At 37.5% G+C, this 15,323-nt stretch overlaps 1 protein-coding gene across 1 annotated transcript in view; it reads left to right on the plus strand.

Moving 5' to 3' along the window:
* TRHDE (thyrotropin releasing hormone degrading enzyme) overlaps window positions 1–15,323 on the plus strand; it is a 647,634-nt gene that overhangs the window by 229,019 nt on the left and 403,292 nt on the right. Inside the window, exon 3 of the mRNA XM_007952466.2 lies at window positions 8,260–8,386. Within this exon, the coding sequence (XP_007950657.1) occupies window positions 8,260–8,386 (127 nt within the window). The remainder of the gene's footprint in view (window positions 1–8,259; window positions 8,387–15,323) is intronic.

Below are 15,323 nucleotides of genomic sequence, written 5' to 3' on the forward strand. Positions count from 1 at the left end.
TTTCTTTTGATATCATCCCAAATAACTCTTAAATTTTCTTAATTTCTCATGATTCTCTTATCTAATTTCTTCTTTTACAAAATTGGGGACATTTCTGTTAGCAAGTCTTCAACAATCTTCTCTGTGTAGTTGTTTTTTTTTTTTTTTTTTGCCTTCTCTTATTCTGGAATTCCATTCAGGCATATGCTATTTCTTTTGATATCATTCCATGTAAGTCTTATGTTTTCTTCATTTTTTGTTATGATTTTTCTGTATACAGCTGGTGATAAAGGATTTGTTTTCTAGCTGAGAAATGCATTTCTCAGCTGGTTCAAGTCTACTCTTTTGTCCTTTCAATGTGTTATCTATTTCCACAATTTTAGTGTTCATCTTCTGGATTTCCTATTGCTGTTATTGAGTGATTTCTAATTGTCTATGTACTTTGTCATTTTGCTTTTGTATGATTTTCCTGAATTCTTCCAGGGTATTTTATCTGTCTTCTCCTTGCTTCTGATTTTGGTTTCCTTAAGCCCTTGGAAGGTTCCATATCTATCTATCTATAGATAAATAGATAGATAGATATCTTTTGAATTCCTTATCAGATAGCTCTGTTACCTGTTCTTCTACAAGGAAATTTCCTAATTCTTTATTTTGGATACTTGCTTTCTCTATCTTGTCCTGTTTCTTTGTTTGTGTTAAGTTGTCTCTTATCTCGGAGACATTTTTAAGTTGTTGTCTTCATTTTTTGGTGTGTACCAATTTGTTTCACCCTGGTTTTATGTTTTGCTTTCTTTCTATGTATCTGGAAGCATGAGGCAGATGTGCTTCTTTGGTTGTTAGCTTGTCCATACTGGGTCACTCTCCAGTTTTCTCCAGATTGGTGGAATAACTGGTTGGAATGTGGGTGCTTGTCTCTGTTGTGAGGAAGAGCTGCAGTTGCAAGGAGCAGGTGTTTTCTACTATCTGTCATTGATCCTATAGTGAAGGAGCTATTGTGGTTGCTTTTCTGTTGGGTGAGGGGTTGGTATAGTAGATATGACTGACTAGTGAAGAGGTAATGTCTTCCTCCCATTGGATGAGGCAGGAAAAAGAGAGAAGGAAAAAAAGAAAAAAAGAAAGAGGAGAAGGAAAGATGGAAAAGGCAAAAAAAAAAAAAAGAATAGAAATAAAAGATGGACAATATAGAAAAGGAAAACAACTAGGGGTGGGGTGGGATGAAATATTGGTAAAAATGAAAGAAGGAGAGAATGAGAGGGAAATGAACAGATAAAAAGGAAGAAAAATTGGAGAAAAAGAAAGGTGAAAAGATAAAGAGAATATAGGATAATCAAGGAGGAAGGACTTTTCTAGTTATGGTCAGCCAGTGGCCCTGGGATCTAGCAGTTGTGGCAGAATCTGCTATTCCACCAGAGCATGTACCCATATGGGTGAATGGAGACTGGTACAAGTAGACACCAACAAGAGAAAAGGCTTTAACTGCATGTCTTTTGTGCTTAGTATGAGAAAGATTGATCAGCCAGTGATGTAAGTGCAGGACAACATAGCTGCAGACCCTAGGTGTGTCTGTTTGCAGTGGTTTCCTGAGAGTGGTGTTCAGGCATCAATCAAAGCCCTGCAGCTCAATCCCACCAACCTGCAGGAGAAAGATGAGGCAGCCCTGCTTCTCAAAGATCCATAAGCCCCGAAACTTCAGGAGGCAGCTCCATTTTGTGCCAGAAAGGCTTGCCAAGAGCTGGAATCAACCTGACAGCAGTGGATCCTGTTTGGGGTGTGGTTTATTCAGGGAGAGTTCTTCTATTCCTTTTCCCCTTTCTCTTACTCCTCCTCCTTCTTCCTCCACGACCACTTATGCTATGGGAAATCTGACCTTCCCTGTGTGATCCACTTACACACAGCTTTAGCTCACCTTGAAATCCTCCTGATCTGTCTACCCTGTGTCTTTAATGGCTATGGATTCTGTGAATTTCTTTTCCCCCTCATCTTCCTCCTTTGTGTTTGTAATGGCTTCCTTTGACCAGTCTGCCTTTATTTCTTTCCCCAGTCACTGACCTCACTCTTTCTCCCTTTCCTATCTTCATTCAGTCTAAATCTTGATCTTCTCATTAGATGCTCAGAATTCCAGGATCATTATTTTTATCAGTTTCACTGATTTTTTTCTGGATCTCTGTTGTCTAGAGGGGTTGCACAGAGTGTGTTATCTTGTCTTTACTTTGCAAGGTCTGTATAGCAAATTCTTGATTAACCGTGTGGGAATTGCCTAGTTTGTGAAATATTTTGGGTTCTTTCCTATATAATTCAATGCAATCTTATGTATTACAGCAGGTCAGTGGAGTGAGAGAGGTACAGATAAGTTGAATGATTGTTCCTAAATGAAAATGGGTCAACAGTTGGCTTTATTTAATAACTAAGGGGCTTGTTCAAAAGAATGTTAGTTCCAACTGAGTAAATCCATCCATTTCTCTATATCCCTACTGCCATCTCTCTAGATCTTAAGACCATCATTTTTTATCTGTACCTCTGCAATAGTCTAACTCGTTTCCTTTCATTTATTCCTAGTCTTTTTTAATCCATCATCTACATTGCACCTAATGCATTCTGTTAAAACTTAATTCTGATCATGCCATTCTGTGACTTAAAATATTTAAATGACTTGTCTGTATATTAAATTCATATTCTTTATTTCAGTTTACAGGCCCTTCTGTAATATGCTTCAGCAGTTTCTCCTTGTTCTCTAGTCTCCACTCTTACTTTCATCACTTTTGTAATTTTCTGATTCACTTCTGTCGGCAGTCTCAACAATCAGTTCTCTTTACCTCACTTCATTAGGTTTAGACCACTGACATGATCTTTTTGAAATGCAAAACTAATTTTATCACTTTCTGACTTAATATCACCCAGTACCAGAGGAAGTTGTTAGCTGTAAGTGAGGTGGAAATAATTATTGGAGGAGCAGATATGTGTGCATGTGTGTTTGTTATCAGGCTTTGTTTTAAATGTGAAGTTTGAAGTGTGAGTAGAGATGTCAAATGGACAGCTGGATTTTTGAATCTGGAATTATAGAGGTGTTCAGTATTTAAATGGTTTTTAAAATCATGAGATTAGTTGTGATAATCAAGGTGCTAAGTTCTGTAGATGAGGTCTATGGGTTGAAACCTGGGGCTATCCAACATTACAAAATGAGAAGAATGAAGAGAACCAGCTAGGAGACTAAGAGGGAGTGGACAGTGAGACAGAAGAAAAAGTGAGATGAAAACTGAGTAATGAAAGTATTTCAAGGAGGGGAAATGATAAACTGTGCCGAATGCTGTTAACAGGGTAAGAGTGAATTGTGAGGTTGTTAGTAACCATGAATTTGATGAGAGTAGTTTTGATAGAGTACTGAGGATGAAAGCTTGGTTATAGTTCAAGAGAGACTAGAAATAGGGAATACAAATAGGCAGACACCTTATTTATACTCATGTCTAAGTTGTGTACCTTCTTTTGCTCTGGTTTGGATGTTAAATTTTTTGTGTACTTCAATGATATAGAAAGCTCTTTTGAAGAACGTTGCTATACTAAAAGGAACAGACAAATGGTTAAATGACTGGAAGAACTGGGGTCAACGATTTTTTTTTTTTTTTTTAACATGGGAGACAAAACAGAGTATGTGTCCACTGATGAGAATGATCCTCGGTGGTGTAGACATAGATTGGTGAAGGAAAAAGGGGAGAATTTTGGCAATGCTCTCTTTGAAAAGGCAAAAGAAGATGGAATATGGAAGGCTTGACCTTGATAGGAGCTTAATCAATTTATCTGTTATAATAGGAGGGAGAGCAGAGTATTCTATTACAAGTCTCACATTGTATTTTTGTCATTGATATATCTTTCAAATAATATGAACCTCTTAAGAGTAGTGTCTTTGTTATTGAATGTTTCTGTAATAGAAGTACCATAAGTGGATGGCTTTAGCAAACAAATTGATACTCTCACAGTTAAGGACTCTCGAAGTCCAAATTCAAGATACCTGCTCTAAAGGAAGTCTTTCTGTCCCTGTTGCCTCTCGGGGAAGATCCTTGTCAGCTTTTCAATATCTGTTGGGCTGGCATTCCTTGGAGATCTCCATGTGTCTTGGCATCAATCTCCTGGCTTTAGGAGGTTCTCAGTTCATGGACCCCAGATCCAAAGGACACACTCCTGGCTCTGTCTCTGCTTGCTTCTCTTTCCTATTATCTCTTGTAAGATAAAATGCGATACAGACCACACCTCCGGGATATTCCTCTATTTCAGATCAAGGATGTAGCCTAAGAAAGAAGACTTCACTCTGCTCTAATCTTGCTTCATTTACAAAATAAACATAACCTAATCTCATTAACGTAACCTAATCCTGCCTCATTAATTCATAGAGGTTGGGATTTACAACACATCACAAAATGTAGTATAATTACATAGTATCACAAAATGCAGGACAACCACACAATACTGGGAATTATGGCCTAACCAAATAGACACATACTGGGGACGGGGGCGGAATTTAGTCCATGATGGTAAGTACAAACTTTCTGTTCATTCTGTGGTAGGGACATTTATTGTTTTCTATCTGTATGCCCTAGTACAATGCCTGCCACACAACAGGTATGCAATAAATGTTTGAATGAGTATATGAAGACACTGTGCTATGCATGTGTATATTTTATCTTCTCACTGAGATTGAATCATTTCCATCAAAACTTGACAGTCAGATTGATTTAATATGTTTCTCTTATCTGGTGCCACAGATAGCTTGACTGACTGGTGAAGTTGATTGATAGAAATAGCTGTGTTTCTAGCAAAATCAATGATGCTTTGTAGGTGTAAAATCAGTGACCATTGCTCTCTTACTTTTCAGTGGTCTTGGTTGTAGTTTTAACATGAATGTACTAGTTACTTCACTTTGAATCTTCTGAAAGCTATCCATTTTTCATCAGTATCCATTTGCCATTTATAAGAGGACTTGAAGTACTCACTGATGAAGATCAAAGAGTACAGCCTTCAGGAGGGATTAGACTTCAGTGTAAAGAAAACAGAAATCCTCGCAACTGGACCACTAAGCAACATCATGATAAAGGGCAAAAAAGATAGAAATTGTCAGTGATTTCCTTGTACTTGGATCCATATTCAATGCCCATGGAAGCTGCAGTCAAGAAATAAGACAACATTTTGCATTGAGCATAGCTGCTGCAAAAGATCTCTTTAAAGTGTTAGAAAGAAAGATACCACTTTGAGGTCTGCCGATGCAAGCCATTTACTTCCTATGTGTATGAAACCTGGACAGTGAGTAAGGAAGACTTAAAAAGAATTGATGCTTTTGAATTATGGTGTTGGTGAAGAATATTTCATATACTATCAATTGCCAGAAGAACAAGCGAATCTGACTTGGAAAAAGTACACCAAGAATACTTAGAAGGGAAGGTGGTGAGACTTCATCTTATGTACTTTGGATATGTTATCAGGAGGGATTAGTCTCTGGGAAAGGACATCACACTTGGTGAAGAAGAGGGTCAGTGAAAAAGAAGACGACCCTCAATGAGATGGATTGACACAGTAGTGGCAACATTGGGCTCAAACATAGCAATAATTGTGAGGAGGGTACAGGAGCAGGCAGTGTTTTGTTCTGTTGTACATAGGGTCTACATGAGTTGGAACTGACACGGTGGCACCTAACAACAGCAGACAACATTCATGTTGCAGGTGTTGCAAATATAAATCTTAACTTACCCAATAAATGGTAAGCTTTTTAAGAATGGTGATTACATCTTTGTTCCTTCTTTTCTCAGTAATGCTTTGTACTTCATTTGCTTAGAGAACATGCCTTCTTCATCACTGAATTCAAAATACTTATCTAGACCATGCACAAAGCAGGTGCTAAATAAATATTTGTTGAATGAATAAATGCATCAATGAATTACTGTCTGTGATGAATGCTCTTATTGTGCAGAGTAGATCCTCTTCACTGTGTGGTGTGCCCATCTCTCAGCTCTTGCTCCGTTGTCCCTAGTGGCTCACACTTGAAACCTCCAAAGGACTGCTCTTGGGCTAGTGCAGCTGTATTGCCCAGATGCTTCAAGAACCAGAAGTACCTGGGATTTTATGTGCTCTTCTTGGTAACAAGCAACTGATGACTGACTAATGCAGAAGTATAGGAGCTGAGCAATCTTGTCTCAAGGCAGAACAAACTTTCCAGTGTAATTTACACTCTAGAGTCCCCTATGCGGGTCAGTATGAGTTAAAGACTTCATCTGAAATTGCATCCTTGCTTGGCTTCTTATCTTTCCTTATGCTGCTTCCCCCACTCCTTTATAAGTCTCTCCTTGGAGCCCCTCCTTATTAAATCACTTGTGCACTCATCCTTGTTTTCAATCTACCTCTTGGGAACTCCACTAAAGCCACCAAATGTTTATAGAGCTATTGTTGTCAGGGACAGGGAATCACAATGACTGCCTCTCTCAGTGTCAAGAGGGTCGAGTTCTGTTCTTTCAAATGGGCTCTTTTGACAGTTCTGGTTTTATACAGTTGCCAGCTAAAACTGTCAATGACTGAACTAAGTTTGATATTTGATTTACGTGCTGGATGAGAAGTAGCTTTACAATTTTACTAAATAATTGTGATTGAATTCATTGCAGGTAGCATGACTGACTGGTGGGATTGATTGATAGGAAAGGCTATGTTTCTATCAGTCATTTTTTCGTTGTAAATATGTTATTCAGCAAATATGTCATTGGATTACAGGTCTTTCTAAGCTGAAGTCAGAATATATTTTCCTTGACTTTCTATACTTTTTGATTATATACATCCCTGCATTGCACAAATGGTTTCTGATTGACTGCTACCCTAAAGGCTGGTGATTCCAACCCACCCAGCCCCTCTGTGGAAGAAAGGCCTGGTAAACTGTTTCCATAGAGATTACAGCCAAGAAAACCCTAAAAAGCAATTCTCCTTTGTAGCATATTGAGCTGCCATGAATTGGAACTAAATTGACAGCAACCAGTTGTTATTTTTTTCTCTTTCTCCTTTTAACATGGATAATAGAGTTAATTGTGTAATCAAATGTTTTATTATGACTGAGTACATTTTTCCTTTGTCTTCTTATTGAATATAAATTTCCATTTCCATATACTGAATAAAATATCTTTATAGTGATTTGAAAAAAGAAAGTGGGAAAAAAAGACAAAAAAAAAAAAAAAAAAAAACCAATAAAATTCCTTCTCTGTAAAATGGGACTGGGAACAATGTGTTTTAGATCTGAAAGACACTTCAGAAACCATCTGGTGGCCAGAACCTTTATTTTATAAATGGGAAAATTTGGGACTCAAACTGGTTAAGTAATTTGTTCAGTATCACCTAGCTTTTTAGGTGGCAGAATAGAACTAAAATCCAACTCCCAGGCCACTCTGCTCTCTACTACTCCACAAAACACATATTTCTTATTCAGAAAATTGATGTGAGGATTAGGGCCCACATCTGTGAAAAATAGATTTAGCCTTTGGAAAGAAAGATGCTGGGTAGCTTTATGAAAGCTTTATGAAAACTAATCTCATTTTAACCTTTTCTGTACAATTGTTAGTTTTGTTCAGTTTTATGTTACTTGCCTTAGGATCTTTTATGGCTAAGGACTAGATAATATACAATGCTTGATTTAAAAATCAATATTAAGTATCCGGGTTGTGTTAGAAATATGAATTACTTCAGCTGGTTTTGAAGCTGGGAGCAGTTGCAGACTGCCTTCCAGAATGGAGATGGTTTATGTACATGAAAGAATTGTCTATCCCTAGTTTGCATATTGGGAATAAAGACAGTTGTTTTGAAAGAAAAGAAGGTAGCATAAATTATATTTTTGCTCAGTTTAGTAATACTGTCAAACTTGTTACAATGTGTTCTTAATAAACCATGAATTTTCTCTCCTGCCAAGTCACCATATCCTGCCTACTTTCAGCATAGGCAGAGACCCATTATACTAATCCACCATACCTTCATATCTGTAGCAGGCACATGTAAGTGATAACTTTGAATATTTATTTTGATGCAAGGTATATACTTGTTCTCTATGTCATTTTGTGAAGCAAAGAACTTGTAACTTGCTGAACTTGGCTACTTGAATTGTTTAAGTTTGATTTGCTTTCAGCTACAGAGCACTTTGATATATGAACAAGAATACTGTTTAATTTTTGTAATATTTGAAATGGTTTATGTGGATTCAGTTTTGCAGGGAAAAGAAAATTTGAGTCACAAAATGCTAAAGTAGCTTTTATACATGTTTTTAATTAGGTTCGATTATATGCCAGACCGGATGCTATCCGAAGAGGATCTGGGGACTATGCCCTTCATATAACCAAGAGACTAATAGAATTTTATGAAGACTACTTCAAAGTACCCTATTCTTTGCCAAAACTTGGTAAGAATTTTCTTGGTTATTTTATTGGAAGGAGTCCTTGAAGGTGGGTTTTCTTGGTTAAGGTGTTTGGGAAGTATGAAAATTCCAAGAACTGTATTTTTAGAGAGTAAGAGCATGAACTACATTTTCTTCTGAAGAGATAAAATAAAATTTAGTTTTCTAGAGTCTTGCACATTCTTCTGTCCTGGAGGAAGTACACTGGAATGCACCTTAGAAGCGACAATGGCCAGACTTTGTCTCTCATACTCAACATCCGTCATGTTGTCAGAAGGGACAAATACCTGGAGAAGGAGATCATGCTGGGTAGAGTGTCAGCGAGAAAGGGGGAGACCCTTGACAAGATGGATTGACACAGTGGCTGAGATGATGGGCTCAAGCATGGCAATGATTGTGACGATGATAAAGGACCAGACTGTGTTTCGTTCTGTTGCACATAGAGTCATGCTGAATTGGAACCGATTCAGTGGTACCTAACAAAAATGATAGTCTTGCCACCAAATGCTTGTAGGAATTAAGAAAGAAATTACATAAGTAATCTTCTGAAAGATAACCAAAAATAGCTATATTTGTTGAAAGCATACCGTGTTCGAGGTTCTTGCCAACATCTCATTTAATCTTCACAACTACCGTGTCGATAGGTACTGCTACACTCTTTTTCATATAAAGGAATTGAGACTCATGGAGTTACCCATTCATCCAGACAACCAGTAAGTGAGGGAGCTGGGGTTTCAAAGTAAGTCCCCATCACTCCCCATAGTCTTCAATATGCTGTAGAGAAACAGTGCTTACTCGTTAGTTTGTCCTTCCTAATTCTCAGTTACTGGACCATCATGCATTAGTCATCCCTTAGGTTATTTTTCTTCAGTTACATTTTGAATACAGAATTATGGTAAATAGAATAAAAAGAGGAGAGAAGGGAGACATAATATTAATGGAGTTTGTATTCATGATGAATGTTCTTACATTTCTTCTTTTTATAAAGAGAATATGCTCAATAATTGTTGGTTGAATGAATAAGTGAATGATTTTGTTACCTAATTTGAATAAGACTGCTTTTGCAATATCATTTCCTATGACTTTTCAGAAAGTTAGGAAATACATATCCTGAAATATAAATGCTGAAGTTATCCTTCTGAGAAACTCTGTTTTGAGAAGTTACATCACAACAGTCCTTTGTTCCCCCCTCTCCTTGCCTCTATCCTCTTTTTCTCCTTCCCAAGAGCATTTTTGATCAGGATCCACATAAAAGGTATTGCTCATTGACAAGAATAAAGTGCTTTCTTGATCAAAGTGTTAGCGTTTGAACCACAGGTTCTCCTCCCTGGAGAACTGGGCCCATTTCATATAAAGTACTTGCCTGCTGTGTAGCTTTACTGGTCTCACAATGAGTAGTTTAGAAAGTAGAGTAGTTGATATTGTTATCAATGGGTGTGGCATATGATTTCAATGAGTGATATTATAAAATTCTGAGGTCATTTTGAAATATATGCTCTTAGAATCTATAGACAAAGTTTTATGTTAAATAGGTCTGGTGTTTGGTTTTGCTTCTTTCCTTTGCCCTTCATATCAGGTTCCTCATTAGAATCTGTTACACTGAAATTTCCCTGGTACGCACCCAAGGCAGAAAGGCATCCCTGACCTCATTTGCAAGGGAGGTGACACTGTTCTCTACTTTAGGTAAAACAAACTGAAACTTCCCAGCTTGACCCTAATGTAAAATTCACGAGTGCCTATGTGGCAAGTTCGGCAAGAGAAATAAAATGTGGATCTTTCTTTGTCTCCTTTAGACCAGTAATTAGCAGAGGAACTCAATTTACAACTTCAGGGGGTTCCATGTAACTGTCAGCTTGCAGCAGGAAGTATTTTTCTTCCTCTGTTTCACTCACAATGGAACCATGTAGGCTTTCTTCTGTTGAAAAGGAGCTTTGTTCACTTTTACTATTACTTGTTAAGCTACCTTATGGTGTATATAATTGAATGATTTGACTTATCCCAGCACACTCCTTTTTATGTATCTGAAGGAGTTACCATAGCCCATGTACTTTGTAAAATTTCTCTTGAAGTTCTACATATTTTGTGCATCTATAGATATTTATATCAATGTGTTAATGGCTTTATAAGTACACTTTCTACATAAGATCCTACATAAAAATGCTTAACAGCAGAAACGTTTTGGCAAAACCTTAGCTTTGGTTTTATATTATGAATTTTATTTTTGAAAAATAAATGTTGTGGAAACCAACACAGTCTTTATTAATGATCCATGTAGATGCATTCTGAATATTAGCTGTGGTGCTTTGTTCCTTCAGATCCATCTAAGATGGATTCCAAGTCCTATTCCACGCGCTCTCCCCACTTCCCACCCGACCTTACCTCCCCTCCCTGCCTCACGTATTCTACAGGTATTTATTGAGGGCCTACCACTTTTCTATTTGATGGGGATACAGTAGTGAATAAAATAAGCAAAAGTTCCTTCTGTCTTACGACTTACATTCTGTTAAGTACAGACATGCTAAAGCAGTAAGTAAAATGTAAAACATACAAGATGGATGTAAGTGCCATAAAAATAAAACTAGAAAGGATGAATAGAAAGCGTGCGGGGCACGGCAAATGCGGCTGAAGTTTTTCAATGGGCAATCACAGAAGGCTTCATTGGAAGATGACTTTTGAGCGAAGAAAGACTAAAGCTGGTGAAGGAGTGTGCCCAATGGATATAATGGAATAAAGGTTATAGGCAGAGGAACAAAACAAAGTCATCATATCTCGAGGTGGAACTTTTGTGTTATAACTGGTGTATTTGAAGAACAGCAAAGAGGCTGTTCAGAGTAAGCACTGGAGCAGAGTAAGCGAGGGAGTGACAGGTAAGGGATGAGGCCAAGGGATAATGAATGGATGTCAGATTATGTTGCAGCAGCAGGCCATGGTAAGGGCTTTGGCTTTTCTTCTGACTGAGATGGAAATTTATTAACCAGTTTTAAGCAAAGCCATTCCATAATATGGCTTGTGTTATAAAAGGATCATTCTCATGGCTGGGTTGAAAATATACTGTAGATTAAGGTTCTTAATCATGGGCAACTCCCCCTCCCACAAGAACATCTGGGAGTTGTGGAGACATTTTTGGTTGTCACAAACTGGGGAGGGGTGCTACTGGCTTTTAGTGGGTGGAGGCCAGGGATGCTGCTTAATTAACATCCACAGTTTATAATGTATAGCCCAACCCTTTACAATAAAGAGTTATCCAGCTCAAAATGTCATTAGTGCTGAGGTTGAGAGATTCTGTTGTAGGTGGAAAGAACAGAGACATGAAAACCAGTTAAAATTCAGGCACAAACAATAGTCATTTAGGCTATTAACAGTGAATATTAACAGTGACATAAATTGGAGAAGTCAAATTCTGGATACAGGAGTGCCTCGTTTTACTGTGCTTCCTTTATTGTGCTTTGCCAATTTTGTGTTTTTACAAATTCAGGATTTGTGGTAATATGTGTCCAGTTAGTCTTTTGGTGCCAGTTTTCCAGCAGAGTATGCTCACTTCATGTCTCTATCACATTTTGGCAATTCTCACAGTATTTCAGACTTTTTCATAATGTACATTGAATAGACTACCATACCAAAACCAAACCTACTGCCATTGAGTCTATTCCAACATAGTGACCCTATACAGTGGAGTAGAACTGTCCCATAGGGTTTGCAAGGCTATCAATCTTTTTGGAAGTAGACTGCCTCATCTTTCTCCCACAGAGCAGCTGGTAGGTTTTAACCACAAGAGCTGTGCGGCTTAGTCACTGTACCACTAGAGTGCCTCTGATAGACTACAGTATAATGTAAACATAACTTTTATATACACTGGGAAACCAAAAAAATTCATGTACCTCACTTGATTGCAATATTACTTTATTGCAGTAGTCTTGGACCAAACTTGTGACATTTCCAAAGTATGCCTCTGTATGTTGAAGGTACAGGCAACAAAATTTGCTAATGAACAAGATTTGGGATATGAGAGAAGGAAGAGGAGTCAAAGGTGGCTCCATGGTTTTTGGCTTAAGAACTTAAAGGATGGAATTGCTTTTTACTGAAACAGAAAGATTGTTTATATAAGGAGGAGATAATTTAGAGACTGATAGATCTATTCAACATTTGGGAAGAACCTTGATATCTTCTAGAAATTTAAATAGTTGAATTTACAAATAATGGAGTTTGGTTGAGTGGTTTGGCTAGAAATATACATTTATCAGCATATAATGAAATATAAAGCCTGAGGCTGGATGGGATCACCAAGGTGGTGAGAGATGATCGAAAAGAGAATGGGAGCAAGGCTAGTCTGATCCAACATTTAGAAATTAGAGCCAACAAAGGCTAGAGTAGGATCCACTAAAGGCTACTGAGAAGGAGCAACTGATTGAGGTGCTAAAGAAACCGGAAGTAGATAATGTCTAATGAAGATAATATTTCAAACAGGAGGAGGTGATCAGTTGTAACATGTCAAGTTAGATAAGGACTGAAAATTGACTATTAGTTAACTTTAGCAATGTCAAAGTCATTAATGACCTTGATAAGAATAGTTGCAGTGGATGGAGTATTGGGGGCAAAAGCCTGATGGATGTGTTTAAGAGAGAATGTGTGGGAGCACTTGACTAGAAAAAGTACAAGCCAACGATTATCATTTCTATAATTTCCTGGTGGGGAGCATTCTGGGAATAAGAGTAGAGGGAAAAAGATTTGTGTTTTAATAATGCTCATTTCTGGAAAAGAGCTGTTGCTGCTGAACTGATAGCATCCTTACCTTGCAGGTCTGTTTCTTTCCCAAACCATGTCAAATGAATCGTAGAACTTGCCTCTTTCCATTAGGAAACCATAATTTAAAACAAATAAATAAACAATAAACTCTCCACTAGTTAGTCTGATTTTACTGAAGCTTTGGAGGGGATGTATGCATGTGGGACTGTTGTATTACAAACTAAGCTAAAAACTAAAAATTTGGATTAATGAAATATAAAATCCTTTTCTTGCAGGTGGCGTAGATGTTCTGTTATGAACTCTTCAACACCTTCTTTCTTCTCTTTCCTCCCTTCCCAAGTTCTTGTTTGTTTGTAATCGTGAGTCATCTAAGTTTCTCCACTGTAACTCATCCCATGCTGGCTCATCTCTAAGGCTTTGAATTTTCACCCCAAGTGGTTTATCAAAATAATTCCCTAAGAAGAATTCTGATATTTAGTCTTAGGATAATAATTTACTCCCCTCGTTATACAAAGATACACCTTTAACATTGTTAAACCAAAATAGGAAGTTGGTGTTCACTGTATGAAGGTTGTTTTTAAATCTCTAAATTGGGTAATTAAATTATAGATAGGTAAACTATTCGTATGAAGTTGGTAGAAATTTTCTACTTCTTATTGTTAAGTTGTAGCTAGAGATATGCAGTCTACTTGATCCAGAGTATCAAGCCATCCTATTTCTCTGTGTTCAGTTTTCATGAGAACTCTCAGAGGCATGGAGTACTACTTTAAAAGAATGTTGTTCAGAAGAATGAATAACCAAACTATGGTACATACACATAGTGGAATACTATGCAATATAAAGAATAAGGTAGAATCTGCAAAACACTGCATAACCTAGGTGAACCTGGACATTATGCTGAGTGAAATAAGTCAATCACAGAAGCACAAATACCATATTAGTTCATTATTGTAAAAAGTCAAGGAAAGGTTTATGTATGGAAGGGAATTTTCTTTGTTGGTTACCAGGGTTGGGAGGGGAGGGGAGGAAACACTGCAAAATAAAAACAAAACAAAACAAATAAGGTTGTTGGAGAAATATAAATAATCAAATTTCCTCTTTCCTCTTATCCCCAAGACGTATTGACAATACCGAAAAAATAAAATAAAATAAAAAACTTCACTGTCGACCAGTCGAATCTGACTCATAGCCACCACTCCTTGGGTTTCCAAGGCGGTATCTCTGCAGAAGTAGATTTGCCAGTCTTCCTGGTGAGGAGTGGCTGGTGGGTTTGAACTACCAGCCTTCTGGTTAGCAAGCAGATGCCTTAGGCATGCCACCAGAGTTCCCAACAAAAACAAATATATCATGTTTGCTATACGTGAGCCACACCTAAGGGCTTGGTTTATTTAACCCATTTAGTCTTTACCACAGCCTTCTGAGGTAGTCCCTGTTATTTTCTCATTTTCCAGATGAGAAAACCTAGGCATTTAGTGACTAAATAATGTGATCAGATCACACAGCAGGGAACAGTGGATCTGGAATTCAAACTCAGACTATCTGGCTTCAAGAATAAAGGAATAGGTGTTTTTGTTAATTTCGTACTGATGTTAAAAGTAGTGTATATTCCTTTTAGAAAACATAGAAACTTAAATAGAAAAAAGCATGTATATTATAACCATAATTTCATCACTCAAGATATATTTGAGTATTTCAAATGTGTTTTCACCATGTATGTCTTACAAGTTAATTAAAAACTGAAAACCAAACTCACTACCATTGAGTCATTTCCAACTCGTAGAGACCCCCATTGGGTTTCCGAGGCTGTAAATCTTAATGGAAGTAGATCACTCTTTCTTCCTTCTGCAGAGCTGCTGGTGGGTTTGAATTGATAACCTTCTGGTTAGCAGTTAAATGCTTTATCCACTATGCCAGCAAAAGTGATTCAGAGTTGTGTTGGGATATTTTGTTATTCATCCTATTTAGATTTCAATTAATTATGGTAGCTAGCTTTCCATTTCCTTTAGCTGTTGCTCAGTAATTTGTAAATCAGTAAGGTATGTAAAGCATTTGCTCAATTACTTCTTTTTGGGATTTTATGTTTGGAGCTCTGGTAGCATAGTGCCTAAGGCACTTGACTGCTAACCAGAAGACTGGCAGTCCAAACCCACCAGCCACTCCTCAGAAGGAAAATGGGGCAATCTACTTCCGTAGTGACACT

This window comes from Orycteropus afer, unplaced genomic scaffold, assembly GCF_000298275.1.
Source record: "Orycteropus afer afer isolate SDZICR_OR568_19922 unplaced genomic scaffold, OryAfe1.0 scaffold00339, whole genome shotgun sequence".
Taxonomy (NCBI): domain Eukaryota; kingdom Metazoa; phylum Chordata; class Mammalia; order Tubulidentata; family Orycteropodidae; genus Orycteropus; species Orycteropus afer.